The 17,050-nt window shown below is 41.9% G+C and overlaps 1 protein-coding gene across 1 annotated transcript in view; it reads right to left on the reverse strand.

Annotated features, from left to right (window-relative positions):
- Nucleotides 1–514: 514 nt before the first annotated feature.
- The window catches only part of SLC18A2 (solute carrier family 18 (vesicular monoamine transporter), member 2), a 28,365-nt gene continuing 11,829 nt past the window's right edge, over nucleotides 515–17,050 (reverse strand). The window contains exons 5-15 of the mRNA XM_010189112.1: nucleotides 15,245–15,337; nucleotides 14,716–14,805; nucleotides 14,565–14,608; nucleotides 14,429–14,489; nucleotides 9,058–9,153; nucleotides 5,518–5,596; nucleotides 5,227–5,278; nucleotides 4,716–4,779; nucleotides 3,557–3,676; nucleotides 2,858–2,991; nucleotides 515–625 (exon numbers count right to left, since the gene is read on the reverse strand). Coding sequence (XP_010187414.1) covers nucleotides 515–625; nucleotides 2,858–2,991; nucleotides 3,557–3,676; nucleotides 4,716–4,779; nucleotides 5,227–5,278; nucleotides 5,518–5,596; nucleotides 9,058–9,153; nucleotides 14,429–14,489; nucleotides 14,565–14,608; nucleotides 14,716–14,805; nucleotides 15,245–15,337 — 944 coding nt within the window. The remainder of the gene's footprint in view (nucleotides 626–2,857; nucleotides 2,992–3,556; nucleotides 3,677–4,715; nucleotides 4,780–5,226; nucleotides 5,279–5,517; nucleotides 5,597–9,057; nucleotides 9,154–14,428; nucleotides 14,490–14,564; nucleotides 14,609–14,715; nucleotides 14,806–15,244; nucleotides 15,338–17,050) is intronic.

Raw genomic sequence — 17,050 nt, forward strand, 5'->3', positions numbered from 1 at the left:
CTACACTGAATTCCAACCTTCAGCTCCTGTGGCTGTACTTGCAAGGCTGCAATTTAAAAGGATGCAAATTGGACAGGTTTTCCTTGAGCTTCCCTATTTTTTTCTCTTCCAATTAGATAAGAAAGAATGGAGCTCTTACCAGCAACCTATGACTCTAAACAAAACGGGAAATACTGTGACAGTGAGTTGACTTTCAGAAACAGAAATAGTGAAAATTCATGTTTATACAGATTTATACTACACATTTAATAAAAAATATAGTGTAATATTCAATAAAATTAAATACACAAAATAAAGATTAACAGTATACAAATCCTCTATAAAAGCTTTTCCCTCTTTATAAGGCGGTTAGCAGTCTGCTTTGTAACCATGGGCAATGAATAATATACCTTTGGTTTTTTTTGACCATTTCACTATTAAATGTACAGTACAACTAAAACCTATTTCTGGATGAGATGTTTCACAGGAAACACTGCATTTTGTACACCAAAAATACATTATATGGCTTTTCATGTTATTCATCACTTTCATATTCTTCTTCTTCGTCACCTATGGGGTAGGACTGGATGTTGTTCTGGGTGTACATCTTTGTTTTCACAGGACAGTTGTGATCCATAAGTATTGCCTGGAAAAAAAGAGTGATTACATTTGGCTTTTAATTAATTACTGAAAGAGCACAAAGTTGGGACCCTGCTTCTGACTCGTCAAAACTGAAAGGAGCAGCACGTCAGCTCACCGACATGATCTGCTTTGGAAATAGGAGTTGCTTTGCATTTAAAGGGGTGTTACTAGGGGGCAGACACTGTGGAAGGTGTTTAAGCTGTGAGGAGAGATCCTGTCCCTTTTCCTCAGCCTCAGTCAGTGTGAAAAAAAAAAAAAATAATCAGTGCAGTCTCTAAAGGTCATGACAAGGGATTAACTGGAATCACTGGGATTCTGCAGTCCAAATATGTGCAAAACAAAAGGTCTCTGGCCTCACCTACACCGCTGTTTCAGCAAGATTCTTTTTTCCCCCTCCTGTTCTGCCTATGCCAGTACAAAGCATGAAGAGCACCCACAGCAGGTTCTGTCCTCGCAGAGCCGTGGCACTGCACAGTGAGACCATGGCCATGCAAAATGGCATTTTATGTCACCTGAATAAGAAATCAGCAACTACATTTTGAGTCCAATTCACCCTTGCTCAGCACAAGCAAGGATGCAGTGCTAGGTGGGCTGGACCTACAGATGGTGACAGAGCTTGCAGCAAAGGTTGGTACTGGCTTCCCAGGATTTTCCCAGACCTGGAATCACAACAGGGATTGCGCTGCCTTGTAATTCATAGAATCATGACTGTGTTGGGTTGGAAGGGACCTTTAAAGCTCATCCAGTCCAACCCTGCAGTGAGCAGGGACATTGGTACCAGATCAGGTTGCTCACAGCCCCATCAAGCCTGACCTTGAATATCTCCAGGGATGGGCCCTCCACCACATCTCTGGGCAACCTGTGCCAGTGATCTACCACCCTCATAGTGAAGAACTTTTTCCTCATATCCAACCTAAATCTCCCCTTTTCCAGTTTAAAACCATTACCCCTCATCCTATCACTACATGCCTTAGTGAACAGCTCTACTCGAGATTTCTTGTAGGTGCCTTTCAGATACTGAGGTCACTATTTTGGCAAGCGGAGGAAACCTGAGCAAGGCAATGGATCCCCTCCTGCAATAAGAGGGCTTTTGAACCTGATCCTGTATAAGCCTATAGGAACATTGAGTTTTGCAGCAGCAGAGCAGGGGAGCAGATAAAGGCTGTTATAAAAAAAGGGCAAATTGGGCTGCAGAAATGGGAAAGGACGAGAGGAGAGTGGTTTAAATAAGAGGGGACATGAAAGAAAAGGATTACCAAAACCAAAGCGGGAATCTCCTTTTCTAGGGAGTGGCAATATCAGCAGGGAGCAGTGGGAGTGAAGGAGTGGAATGGGATTCAGAGAACAAATGTGAACATTAATGGGGAAAAATAGGGGGAAATAAATCTGTTAAAGACTTAATCACAGTGATTTTTTACTTAGGTCTCTGGGCACATAATCTTAGGGATGTACCAGAACACATTCACCTGCTCCTGAGTCTCATCCCTAAATACCCACTGTGACTCACAGGGGACTGGGCAAGGTTTGGCCAAACATCATTTTTCTTATGCACCACAGAGTGGCTGGGAAGCACTGACTGCTCTAGAAAATTAAGTCATTGGCAAAGTTATATTAAAAAAAACAAGTCAGGATAAGACCTGTGGTACAGATAGGCTAACAGAAGGCATTAATTTGCAAGGGCAGCTGATCTGTATGTAGGAAGAAGGAGGAGGAAAAAATATGATGCAAAATATACTGTAGAGGACCCTAGGAAATATAAACAGGTTGAAGTACACAAAGGAATAAACCAGAATCAGTCAATACAGTTCTGGCACTTCAAGGAAAAACCAAAATGCCTTTTATACTGACTCTATCACAACTTATACTGTTGCAGATGAATGTCCACTGGATCCTGTTTTGTGATAATCAACTCTGTGACTTTGTAAGACGTAACTAATAAGCTTTTCTTTATATGTCTTGGGCATAAGAAGGGAGTTAATTCCAAAGATGACAGATGAGGGTGAAATAAATTGTGCTGGTCCCATTTTGGGGAAGTTAGAGGCAAAGATGCAGAAATAAGTTCTCATTTGTTTCACTAAAACAAACAAACAAAACCCCAAAAAACCACAAAGCAAAAAACAAAAAAGCCAACAACCAAAAAAAAGCACACAAAACAAACAGAAAGAAAAAAAAACCAAACAAAAAAAAACCCAAAAGAACCCAAAACAAAACGACAAAGGAACGACATTGTGCTTACCATTTTCTCCTCTTTGGCAGGTGGACTTCGAAGGAAGAAGCACAGGGGAGCAAAGAGGATATCCACGATCCCTATAATCGTCATGAGCCATGGAAACCCGATGGCCTTTGCAATGGCACCGCCAGCAGAGGGACCTTGTATAAATAAAAGTACTCTTTTCTGAAGGTCGCTCAGACACAAAATTTGCAGCAGTCACTTTATTCAACAGTAATTTTATACACGAAACTCCTGCTTTACAAATTGATTTGAGGAATGTAGAGACATGTTTGTAATTATAATATAAACCTTTCCTGGCTCCATGCTCCACATTCATTGAAGAGATTAGAGATGCTCCTAAGGATGTTTGTATCCCGCACTCAAGGAGGCAGGAGGCCAGCAGGGAGTTGGTCACCTCACAGATGATGAGGAGCACAGCTGCGTTGTTAGTTTTAGATATTCCACAGCCTCTTTCCTAGGGGTATCCTATTTCTGTTCAGTGCCTGACACCTTCAAGCCTCTCAGAGCTAACGAAGATGAGCACAGCATCACAGCAAGGGAGGGAAACAAATGCCAAACACAATTCTCTATGCTTTGATTTGTTGTAGAAAAGGAGAATCCTTGCTCCTAGAGTCTGTAAATGCCACTGGCATTCACTTCTGGCAGCATAGTGTATTCTCTTTTCTTAACCATGCATAATGGGTGAGCAAAGTCTGGACTTACCTATGGCGAAGCCCATGCAAAAGGCAACGTCGGCTATTGCATACACACTGCCATAGACCGACACATGACGCAGATCTACGAGGTAGCCCATAATCGGCATCATGGAGGAGTCCACCATTCCTGGGAGAGAGAGAGGGAGGGAAACAGATTTCAGGCAAATACTGCTGGTTTGGTTGTTTTGTTGTCTGCGGGTTTTTTCCTTTTAATATCTTGGCCAACTATGTGCTAAAACAAGAAGCAAAAGCATGTTTATTCAGAAATATTTTTAAATTCTTAAGAACCTGTATTATCTTATTCTTCAATAACTGTGCTATCCGTGCTTTTTATGATCTTTACAGTGTCTGAGGTCACATGTGGACACGCGTGGATGTCCAGCAACTGACCGTATGAAGGCTCTGCGCTTACATCACCAGCAAAGTAGCTTTCATTCAGGGGAAAGTTATTTGCTATGAACTTACATTTACTGTAGGGCTACAGGACTGAATTAGCTTCCAGTCAGTCAAAATTATTATGGTGGTTTTAACATGTCTTTTGAGCCAACCTTTCATTGCTAGCAAGAAACGGCACAAGACAGCTGACAAAACTGCTGAGATACCAGGGATTTGTAGCTGTGCCTGTAACTTCCTTCCTAACTACACATCCCGTGTGTGTGAAGATATCCCAGAACATCTGGGGGCCAGTCAAGCACTAAAATCAAGCCCTGGCCCCCACTCCAGCCTGACTATGTGGTCCAGCATCAGCAAAGTTCACATGCATTACTTGAAGAAGAGTTCATGGGTGTGGGCAGGGGAATTCCTATTTGATGGACAAAAATTAAAGCTCATTTTTTTCTAGGAAAATGTCTATAGAAACTCTTTTCCACAACAGGGAAGACTGTGGGTTTGGGCAGTGCGTGGCTGTATTTGTGAAAACAATGTATACGTTCATGGAGAGTTTGAACCATCTGCTTAGGGAGACAGATGGACTTCAGCATCCAGCTGGTCTAACAGCAGCCTGGTTCAAACTGCCCAGTTCAAACCGTCCTTTAATCCTTCTTGCCCTACCTACCAGTCTGGGCCACAGCTCAGGCTTCACTGCTGTCTAATTTTCCATGTAAATTCATACAAAATCATTTGTACATAAACAACAGACTGTACAAAGTCATTGTAATTTTTCTTACCAATGGCAAATCCAACTCCAAAATTTGGTGGTATGAGTCCATAAATGTTTTTGGCAAATGGCACCTGTAAAGGAAATTTCAGGCAGTTAATTATGTCACACTGCACATGCTAATGAGGTTCATTTTATTTTTCTAAGATGAATTCTCCGAGTAGTTGTGGCATGCTTTGTACAGATGGGAGAGTTAGAGTTTGATCCTTGTTCTGGGCTACCATGTCAGACAACTGTGCCATTAAACCACTGACACACTTACTATGAGCAAGAATAAACCATTGAGTGACAGCTCAAAAAGAAGGAGCATCCTTCTCCTTTCAGAGCCATTCTTACTTAAAATAACTGAAGCACTGAAATTTGAAAGCACTCAAAATCCTGATCTGGAACCTATTAACTACACATTGTTTAATAACGTATTGTAAAGCAGAAACCAGCAAAATCTCATGTGGAAAGCACATACTTGAAGATGAACACACGAACATTTAAAGGGTTTGAAAGATATGTGATCTTCTACTTACACATAAAATACTTATTCCCACGATTAGCATCCCGAGTAAAGCACAAAGCCACCTATCAAAGAAGAAACATCACTCAGAGATCGATGATACCGAGATGTTAGAGCTGATCTTGAATGTTTCAGAGTCATGTCTGAAGTTACAAAACCAAAGTAGCAACATATTCAAAGAAGCAATTTTTGTACTGTAGAAGAAACTTTAATAATTTCCACTATTGATAAACTACCCTGAGAAACACTGGAAATGGTACATGAACAGCCTGGCAGATTATTAGTATTTTTAAATTAAGCATACCTTCCCATTTTGTGCGCGAGTATCCCAAAAAGATTAGTCCCAATGAGATAAGAGATACTAGCTGGAATAAAAGCTACGCCTGAAAAATATGAATGAGACGTTTTATCAGCAAGGATTATAGTGAAGCGTTAGAAGAAACTAATAAATTCCAGACACTGCAATTTTGATCTGAACGCATCTAATAGACTCTTTGTGCATAGCCCAAAAAAATCAAATATCCGGTTTGTTGCAGCCTTTTCATGAAATCTCAGGACATCATCTATGAAATGCAGGAGAGATGTGACACCTTTGGAAAGTTTTTCAGCATCAGCTTCAAGGACTGGTATGGGAGAGGGGATGGAACAACAAAGAGCAAAAACTTTATATCAAACTACCATGACCTTTGGGATGGGTCAAGGGAAGCGACTCTTCTGCGGTTGCATGGCTGATGGAGCATATGCTCAGCACATGCACAAGCCCAGGAGGGTCAGGGACAGGCAAATCCCTCCCTGGAGGAGGGCACAGCAGGGCTGCTCTGGCTTTGCCAGTCATGGACCCCTCCAGGGCTGCAAATACAGTGAGGCCTCATGTTAAGGTGAGTCTGTGATGCCACCGTACGGTCCCTGGTCAAGCAGAGACCAAAGCCAAGACAACATCCATGATGTAAAGGTGAAGAAACTATTGTTTTGAAATTATTTACCCAATATATTTACAGTAAACATTAATTTAAAAAAATCAGTTATTTATTTATATTTAAAAAAACATAATTATCTGTAATGACTTGCAGATGAAGTTATCACAGAATCACAGATCAGTAGGAGTTGGAAGGGCCCTCCGAAGATCATCCAGTCCAACCTCCTGCCAGAGCAGGATCACCCAGAGAAGATCACATGTGAATGCATCCAGGCGGGTTTTGAATGTCTCCGGTGAAGGAGACTCCACAGCCTCTCTGGGCAGCCTGGGCCAGTGCTCTGTTACCCTCACAGTAAATAAGTTTTTACTTATCTTTAAGTTGAACCTCCTGTGTTCCAGTTTGTGACCATTGCCCCTTGTCCTGTTGCTGGGCACAACTGAGAAGAGTCTGGTCCCATCCTTCTGTCCTGCCAGAGCAGGATCACCCAGAGAAGATCACATGTGAATGCATCCAGGCGGGTTTTGAATGTCTCCGGTGAAGGAGACTCCACAGCCTCTCTGGGCAGCCTGGGCCAGTGCTCTGTTACCCTCACAGTAAATAAGTTTTTACTTATCTTTAAGTTGAACCTCCTGTGTTCCAGTTTGTGACCATTGCCCCTTGTCCTGTTGCTGGGCACAACTGAGAAGAGTCTGGTCCCATCCTTCTGACCTCAGCCTTTACATATTTATCAGCATTAATGAGATCCTCCCTCAGTCTCCTCCAGGCTAAACAGCTCCAGCTCTCTCAGCCTTTCCTCCTGGGAGATGCTCCAGTCCCTTCATCACCTTAGCAGCTCCAGGGTGCCTGAATAATTTCCTTCTGATCCTTCCACCTCCCCCATGTCCACTGAGAAAAAAAAAATCCTACTGGGACCAGCATTTTTTTCTAGTCTTGAGGCTTCCACAGCAGCAGCTGTAGCTGGGATAGATGCTGTCTGCACAGTGGGCAGAAATCTCTCTGGTTTAAAGCCAGTTACAGCCAGTATTGAGGATACATTCTCTCCCTACACATAAGTTGCAGAGGGGAAATATCCAAGGTGGAATTGGTGATGGAGAGGGGTGTGTCAGTGCCTCGGCTGCCTGAAGAGCACTGAGGAGGACGATGCAGGTGAGTGAGAGGGCAGGGACTGCCCCTGAGGAGAAGACACCGCATGAAAAATATCCAAGAGTCAGAGGAATGGGGTGGCTGTGCTTAATGCTGCATCCTTGTGCAATGAGGTTGAATGGTTCATGTGTCTTGGAAGAAATGAGACACAGTATTTTTCTCTTGTTCCTGTTAAATTTTTCATCTTCTTAAGAAAAATAAAACTGTGAAGTGTGACAAAATTGGGAAAGTCTGACAAATTGGTGCATGCCATGACAAGCTTTCCATTGGTCACTGCTAAATCAGGTAATTCAGATTTACAAAGCAGCCACGACATTATGATCCACAATCAAACCATTTCCTTTAAGTGTATGTGCTGCTCATCTTTCACCAAGGCAACATGGATTTTCTCATTTCCTGCCTAGCCGTCTTCCTTCTTATCTCTCTGATATTCATAAGAAAAAAACTGAGAGGTAATTTTTAGAACTGCAATATCCTGTCATTAAAATCCTTGTGGGTAACAGTGGTGATACCAGGGAAACATTTTCACCTGTGGAACCACAACTGCTTTTGCACTGCTTGGAGCTATGTTTTTATACCAAACGGTCACATATAGCAGACCTTGGCAACTGTAAGAAAATCCTGCAGTCTTGTTAATAAGACTTACAGGTTGTGTAAGCTGTGGTATACTGAAGCAGAACCGTAATTTTCTAAATAGCTTTGTACACAGTGATATTAATTGATCAAATAAAGGTTCTTTATACCTTCTTCAGATCATGCTTCAAACAGCTGGATCTCCAAACTGCATAAGATAATAATTTGCTTAAAACCCTGCAGTTCAAGATATAATTTAAGAGGCTTAGAAACTTTAATTAATGCTGTCAAATCAGACAAAGCGTAATGGAGTCAATTACTTATATCATTAAGAAGTAAAATTAGTCTTAATTTAAAATGGATATTTTCCTTCTAGGAACCTCTATTCAACTAAGAGATTTGTAAATCTCATTTCCGTTGCACCAGTTATATGAAAGTCTAGTGAGGGAGGTAGATAAGCAGTATTTCTTTTTCTTTATGAGGCTTAAAATATCCAAGTTTTTGTGTTAATTTTGCTATGTTACAGGCTAGCAGTCATTGCCATGTTCAACAGCACAGCAGCACATTAAGGACTGCTACCTATGGTCACCCTGGATCTGAGTTTGCCTTAATTAGAACTAAGGTTTGTGCTTTCTCTGTGGTGTAGGGATACCTACATTAACACAGTGCAGGGATATTAGTGGTGTGCTCACTGAACATAATTTTCACTGAGGATTTTTCTTTTTCTTTCAAATGCCATATATTGATATTAAAAAAATACTCTAATGAAAAGTCACAGCACAGAACATTTGTTAACATTATCCGATATACTTTGTGTTTTAATGGTAACTCTTGTCTACACCTAAGATGATTCACATTAACCTCCTGCACATTTACCCACTGCAATTTAGTCCATTCTTCTTTCCACCACCCTGCCTTGTTCACCTCAAAGAGAAAGTAACTGCCCCAGTTTTGCTCTCTAGCCTAACTGGATACATGGGACAAATTCCCAATTTGCCTGTGGACACCGATTTCCCGAAACTGTGTCCCTGTTAAGGGTTATGAGGTGGTTCAAGTTGGGGCTTTCCCATTGCTTTCTGTTGAATGGGATGACTAAATAACGGCTGAAAATTACTACCCTGAAGCATCTAAGAAGACCATCACTTACAGGACCAGAACTGAGACAGTCATCAGACAAAATATAGAGATGCACATAATATACTGTACTTTACCAAGCTGCCATTTTTTCGAACACATGGTCTCCATCATCCAGATGGGCAAAGCTGGTTCAAGCATAGCAATTGCCATGTTTGCGAAGCAGATTGATCCTTAGAGAAAGAAGAGAGGGGAAAAAAAGAAAGAAGTAATTATTTCTTTTGATTATGAACAAAAAGCCATGCAAAGAATAGATGTTTTTCCAAAAAACATTGAGTTTTTACAGTCCTATTTGTCATGCATCAAATGTTGATCAATGTGAAATAGAACAGAATGTAAAATCGCTGCAGCCTAACTTTCTATATATTTCTAGTCTCCTAGAAATTCTACAACAAAGGTTAAGCTATTTTCATAAGGTGAAAGTCTGCAGTAAGCTTGATGACATTTAGAAAGTTCATGAGGTCTGACTGTTGTACAAATGATTAGCTAAAACTACAGTCTTTTGGTCTTTATCTGATCTCCTGGGGCAAAAACAGAGCCCTGTTTTGTAAGAGACAGGCTCTGACCCTTTGCCTCCATCACCTGAGAATGACTACGATAAGATGTGGAGGTCTCGATCCTAAAAATACCACGAGACAACCACAGAGATGTCTGTCCTCCACAAAAGGAGATTTTGTGTAGAGATCCTATAGCTGGCAGCCAGTGAGTCCATGCAGCAAAGCATGGGTCTGGCTAAGCTCACCCAGACCAATGAATTTCCAATGCTTCCAAATCTCTTTTGAACTTCTGGACCTGTAGTCACCCAAACGAAAAGGATAAGAAGCAGTGGAAGTGCTGATTAAGTCTTGCCCCTCAGCTCAGCTCTGCCCAATGCCACTGCCTGCAGCTCGAGGTTTCAGTGGGTTTGTGCCAAGTTCATCCACTTCAGCAGTGCACTTCAGCTTTAGTGCAGGGATTATTAAACCCCATTGTATTTCTTTGGATTCAAGATGCCTTTCCCACTTAGTGAAAAGAACCTGAGGCAGTCAAAGCCTTGCGCAGGGTAACAGGACACATCCCCTCTGTCAATCCTTGCAAAATGACTTTCAAGGGTCTTTGGAAGTTATTAGAAGCAACAACCTCAGACTTGTACTTCTATCTTTCTTCCTAATATTTATAAACTCTGAAATTTAGAAAAATATTCTAGACTCTTGCAATTATTTACCATCCAAATTGTACTTCTTAAAATAAGAACTTCATTTGTCTGAGGTCAGAGAAATATTATTTCTCCTGGATCGAGTTCCTCATCATACAGTTGAAAACAAAATGAGCACTGGTGTCTTTGCTCAGACCTGTCAGAACACATTAGACTGTGTATCCACAATTCCTAAAATGAACTTCCAGGCTAGCTGGCTCACTCCCTTCCCAGGGCAAAGAGTAAGAGTTCAGCACTGCTCTACCCTGCAGATGAAAGGTTAGAGCTAAAGCCAACCCTTCCTGCTGTAAGCTCCCTCTCGTGCAGTGTCCGTAAGGAGCCTCAGTTGAACACCTTGAGGCTGTCCCTCTTCAGCCACCCCTGCAGACGAAAGGTTAGAGCTAAAGCCAACCCTTCCACACTGCTGCAAGCTCCCTCTCGTGCAGTGTCCGTAAGGAGCCTCAGTTGAACACCTTGAGGCTGTCCCTCTTCAGCCACGCTCGAGCAGCTTCCTTGATGCTGGAAAAACATTTCAGGCTGCACAAAGTGCAAGGCCATTCTAACAGAGATGGATTAAATAGCAAAGGTTTATTCTACTCTTAAACTTCACAAAGATATGAGAAACAGGTGTGTGGCATCTATTTCTCATTAGGTCAGGAGGCATCACCAGAGCTTACCAAAGTAGCCAAGTACCTGGTGACAAAGGTACTTCAGATCCTAAGGACGTGCCCCAAAAGAAAAGCAAGAGCCTGAGCTGGTACTCTGCAAACTCAGGGCAAAATCCAGTAAAGACCATGCTACCTTAGCAAAGCTTCCCCAAAAGATGATAAAATACTATTTCCCTCTGTCTTGCATAGAGCTGACCTCTCTTTAGAGGGCCATATCTCAAAGGCATAAAACTTACATTGTTTCTTCTTTAAATTAGATTAAATACTCTACATTGGCCAGAAGGTGTGAAATTGCAACTTTCCATCTGGATCCCATCTCCACTACCAAGAACCCACTCAGCTTTTGTCAGAGTGCCGAAGACATCACTGGTATTTTTCTGTGATAAAGCAGGTACCCAGTGAAAAGCTGTCACACATCTTCTCAAGAACCCATGTGGTTGTGATAATAATCGGTCTGAATTCTGCTTTTTTGGATCTGATAATTTAAATTAAAGTGTCTGTCCATGCAACTTTGTCAGCTCTTGTGATAATAATCGGTCTGAATTCTGGTTTTTTGGATCTGATAATTTAAAGTGTCTGTCCATGCAACTTTGTCAGCTGGTGGCACCTAATGTTTCTTTAATCCCTGTCAGTGAGGTCTGCTGCAAGAATGACATCGACTTCATTCATTGAGCTCCTACCAGCAGTGACAAAAAGTGTCAGCAATGTTTCTTTTGCCTGGGTCCATGAGTACTGATTTCACTGACTTTGAAGCATCATCTCTGACACAATCCACATAGGAAATATGAACAAATATAGACTCTGCCTCCTTTATCCCGCAGAGGTTTTCATGCAAGCTTGCCGTATCATCTGGTCCTGTCCCTTTGATGCCCACATCTTTGTGACATCCCCACCTGGACTGGTGAGTGGATGTTCAATATGAATGGCCACAGAGCATCCTGCAAAAGCTATTGCTGGCACGAAAAGCAAGCAGGCAGTAGGACTAGAGCAAGTGAGAGCACTGGCCTCCTGCCCATTGTGGTGGTCACTGTTATTAACTCAGGCAACAACGGTTATCAAAGGAAAAAGTGACACTTTCAGTAAGAGGAGAGAGAAACTTGAGGTTGGAGTTCAAGACAGCTTGTGCTAAAGAGTAAATATTGTGTTATAGATGAGCCAAATTGGTCAGAAAGGGCCTGTATGTTGAAAATACAAATAATTATAACTCAAGTGTATGACGCACACACAGGAGATTGAATCTGAATTTATACCATGAAATTATTGCACCTAAATCAAGAGTGCAAGAAACACTGAGATTGTTAGCCCATTTGCAGCACGGCTGAAATGTCCCTGGGTTTTACTTGTAGTTAACAAGTCAGCCCACGAGAGAAGCAGTCAATATTTTAATGAGGTAGTAACTGCCTTTAAAGCCATCCAAAACCTCTAATCTCCCTAAGCAGTGCAAATCCAATGGAGCTTTTAACCTTCATCTTTCTAATCGCTGTATCTGAACATTTTACACTGTGTGGGACATCCACATTCATAGCATCCTTGTGAAGCAGAAGACATATTCTGGCTTGGATATGGAGAAATGTGACATGGTGCCTTCACTGATTGCCCCAAGGTGTCGGAGCACGGAGCTGACTCTGTCGTCCCAACCAGCCACTTGCCCACCCTTCCCTGTGAGCATCAGGATCAGAAGTTTCCATCTTAAAAGATAAAGCAAGGAAAATACCAGATTCCTTGGGGTATGGGTGAGCAAATGAAACTTTCAGACCCTTTTCACTGTAACAAAGTAACAGCTTCAGAACTGAAGCAATTAACATTTAAGCAGTGTATTCCTCGTGCATCAAGAAATCTGTATTTGGACTCATATGCATTGGTAGGCCAAAGAAAAAGGCTGTATTTCTAGTTGGTATTAGACATTCAGCTCTGAAAAATTCCAAATTTATTCTTCAAGGGAAAAGGGAGAAGAGGCTGAGATGAGAGAACAACTTCATCCATACTGTCAAGGTGCTGGGCAGTCTCTGTCCTGAGAAGCAGAGACCCTGGTTGCTGCTCCTAACTCCACCAGTAACCCACGGGAGGGACTTTCTCAGATCCTGGACACTGGTGGGAGCAGAACAGATCACCCAGGGCAGTTAGCAAGGGCAGCAGGGATTGGAACAGCAAGGGTCTTTATGTTTCTGCCTCTCCTTCCTTTCCCTGCCTCCTGTTGTGTCCAGCTGCACTGGACCAAAGATGGAAAGGGGAAAGAGGAAGCAAAGAGTCACAGCAGTGAAGGTAAGGTCTCTCTGACACATGCTGTCCTAATTCATGGCTACCCAGCCCTGCATCTTTTCCATTACTTTGCTGTCCTGAGACTCTCCGCACAGCCCTGCTTTACAGAGCCAGAAACATCAGCTGAAACAGCTTCAGAGAAGAACTGCAGAAAATGAATGCCATGCAAATGTGTTAGAAAATTAGAATAAAGTCTGTCTTCACTCTTAGCAGGCATGGGACATGGTCAAAATAGTGGGATCTATGATCCTTGGTACCTCTTCTTTTCCATGGCTAAGACTAAGCTTGGGAGGAGTAGCTAAGACTTAGCCAAGCAAAGTACCTCTTTAAATCAGTCTCCTTGTCATATTTTGTGGTTTAAACCAAGGTCTGTCACAGACTAGACCTTGGCAAGGATTGCATATAAAATAGGTGTCTGGAAAATAATGTTAGATGAACTTTAACCTGCAGCACCTGCTTTAAGTGCTGTAAGAGACAAGGTACCAAATTAGATGAAGATCTGAGCTTTCATGACAGGTACTGTCTTTACTACTCTTTTTCCTCAAATACTTTCATACTATAGAAAGGTCTTTCAATGCACCAAGAATTTCTCAAGCAAAAAGTGTTTGTAAAACTTTAATCGCAGCTTGATCAAGTGTCTAGTGAAGGAGTTAGGGTAATGATAATTCCCTAAGACCACCAAGAAACAATGAACCGAAAAATGCCTGGAAGAGTTGCAAGTTAGGACTAAGGAAACAAACTGTAAAAATCACTATTTGTTTTCAGATATTTTATGAGCATTAAAAAGAGACAGGCTTAATTACAGACTTCAGAATAAACATTCAACAAAATGCAACACCAAAAGGCTAACTTCCCTCGAGACAGGAAGACTCATTAGACAAATGATACATATAATACCAAATGCCATTCACCATCCAACCCAGACCTTTTCTGAAATATAATCGATGCTCTAGAGACCAAATTCACTCCCTCTTCAAACAGAAAAAAGTTCAGTATTATTCTCTACGCCTGCCTGCGATGTGCTGGCAATCGCTCCCTCCAAAAGCCTTGACCCTCTTCACTTGCCTCATAGAAAATTTCATGGCCACATCTCATTACCTTAGCAAGCAACCACAAGTCATTAATGTTCCATCAGCTGTAAAGACACCTACATTTCAAACTTTCTGCCTATTACGTTCCTACTGGTATCTATCCTGTATTACCAACAGATTATTTTTTTCTTTGAGCTTTATGTTAAAGAAAACAACAAGTGACAATACTGTTAAACCATCTCAGCCTGAGGCATTCCAGGATGCCAGGTATAACACCAGCAGTTGGTCTAAAGAAAATTAAAAAAGGATTTGGTACCTGCTGCAATAATGATATACGGGTCCTTCAAAAGCGTCAGTAGTGATGTCCCCTTCTGACTCTGTGAAACAAAAGCTTGGGGTTAGGAAAAGCAAAGTGTCATCCATTGCCTAGAGTGTTTTATCGTAATACTTACTTCTGCTTGTGCTCTGGATGGCTGCAGAACAAATAATTGAACAGCTGTGAAAAGAAATCAGTACTGTAATATTTCTCCAAGAAGGGCCGAGATGGTAGCAATAGGAAAGGGATGCTGTATGTAGTGACGTCGACTCTTTGTATTTACTTACCTCCATCCAACAGAGCCAGTGCTGCCAGCACCAGGAAAGGAGAACTCTTCCCCACAAACTCATACATGACGCTCCCAAAAGGTGGGCCCACTGCCAGGGAGAAAGGAAGGACACAGTGGTGAAGCTCCATCTCTGACTCCAAACAAACATCTACTGCAAGCATTTGGGCATCCTGCTATTGGCACTCAGTGACCAAAAAGTTCAATTAAAAAAACAAAACCAAAAACAAAACAGAAAAAAAACTCAAACCAACTAATCATTGATCGTTACAATTACTGTATTTTTCACTCCCCAAAATACTCTTTCATGTAAACAAAACCCAAACATCTCAGAGATTATTGCCTGACATATGTATTCACATAAGAAATGTGCTGCTATGTGAAAATCTATTCTTTACATGCACAGTGAATCTGATTTAGTGATGGCACGATAACGTTGCGCTCGATGAGACTCTGCTTCTGCTTTCTGACATCAAGTACATGCTTTGGGGAGTGGTTTCTCTTGCTGGCACAGCCTGCATCTCACTGACCTAATACTCCCATAGCAAGGCCTCCAAGTGCAATTCCCATTGCGTTGCCTCTCTCTTCATCATCTGTGTATACACTGGCGAGCATACCCATTCCTAAAATAAAATTTAAAAAAAAAGTTGAAAAAATCACAATACAAAATTAGGCAGCTGTGTACTACAGCTTATGGTCATCATTTGCCAGCCCTACTAAATGTTAAACAGAGATGACAGCAGGTATTTCTCTCTCTATAAGTATGTATATTCCCTCCCTATGGATTCAACTTTTTCAGTTGGCCACATAGATGGTCTCCAAGACCACGTTCTATTGTACAGTATTACTTGGGTAACTTAACAATGCTCTGATTTGGTAGAATCTTTGTGCCTGTCTTTGTCACAGAGCTTTTAGATGATGCTTTTCAATTGACAGAAATAAAGCTTTTGACAAGTATTCACATTTATACTCTGGGCATTTGACACAAAGCTGTGGTGACCACTCACAGCTGTAACTGTGCTCAGTGCTAGCTGTGCTCTGGGCATGAGGTATTAGGAAGAGCTGATTACTTTGAAAATTAATATTTTAAGTTCATAATCCAAAATTAAAGGATTCTTTTGACCTTCATTTCACATGCCTCACTTCTGTGTTTGACGGTGAACCTTCATTTCCCAAAATGAAACATGAAGCCTAATTAATTTGTGCTTTTGTGAAGCACTCGGACACTGTAGATGTAAATGCTGCAGAAGTGACTGTCAATCCCACTGGCACTTGTAATGAGTCAGAGATTCCGAGTGCTGGGTCTGGTTTTGGTGCAGCACAGGAGGAAAGGTGGGGGAAACTGGAAACTCTCCAGAGAAAAGCAGTGAGGATGAGCAAAGGCTTCAAAAAATGTCTGTGAGGGACAACTGCAGGGCTTTCAATTTAAAACCAGAGAGGAGAAAACCGATGTGAGATGTGATAATAGTCTTGCTATATGGAAAAGAGCCACAGAGATAAAGAAAATAAACTGTTCTTCATGTTCTCTCAAGTATAGGAAGCAGAAATGGGTTTACATGACAGTAAGGAGGCTTTAGATGAGACATCAGGAAAAAAATCCTGATAGTAAAGGCAGTTAAGCACAAAGTCAGATGCTGAGGGCGTTTCTGGAGGCTTCCAAGAACATGTCTGTCAAGTACGCATGAGGAACGACAGATACAAAGCTGATCCTGCCTTCAGGAAGGAGGTGGGCTAGACGGTCTCTTAGCCTTTTCTGCTCTATTTTGCAGACAATCTGTGTAAAAAAAGTCATGCACTCATCTAACAGCTGTGTCTCAAAGTACATACTTGCACAGGTCCTGAGTTAAATCTGAAAAATAATTTTGATTCTGGCGTGTCTTCCCTTTGGAAAGCTTGACTTGTAACCCTTTGCCTTCCCCATCCATCCCTGGCTCCTCATCCCAGCCCCTGCCTGCTCCCTCAGCCCCATCTCCACTCTTCCCACTGCTCATCCAGGCTTAAATATCTCTGCTTAACTGGTGCTTCTTGCACAGCTTCAATCCCATTTTAAATATAGGGTACTTCTCGCTTCCAGTTTGGGAGCTCGGTCTGGGGTGTTGCATCTCCCCAGATGCCCCAAGCAGCACTGCCCAGATGTGAGCTGGAGCAAAATCCCTGCAAAAGGAACCTACAAGGAATCCAGCTGCTAAATTCTGTTTACATTTCTATGGAGTTAATGCGAACCCTGCTTATAGACCAGTTCCACTTGGAAGGGAGAATTTTCCTGAGGAAGCCAAAACACATGTTTTTGACAAAACACTGTGTTCACCTCCCTTTCCAAGCCAAATTTATATTCC

The sequence above is a fragment of the Mesitornis unicolor genome, unplaced genomic scaffold (assembly GCF_000695765.1).
Source record: "Mesitornis unicolor isolate BGI_N332 unplaced genomic scaffold, ASM69576v1 scaffold8127, whole genome shotgun sequence".
NCBI lineage: Eukaryota > Metazoa > Chordata > Aves > Mesitornithiformes > Mesitornithidae > Mesitornis > Mesitornis unicolor.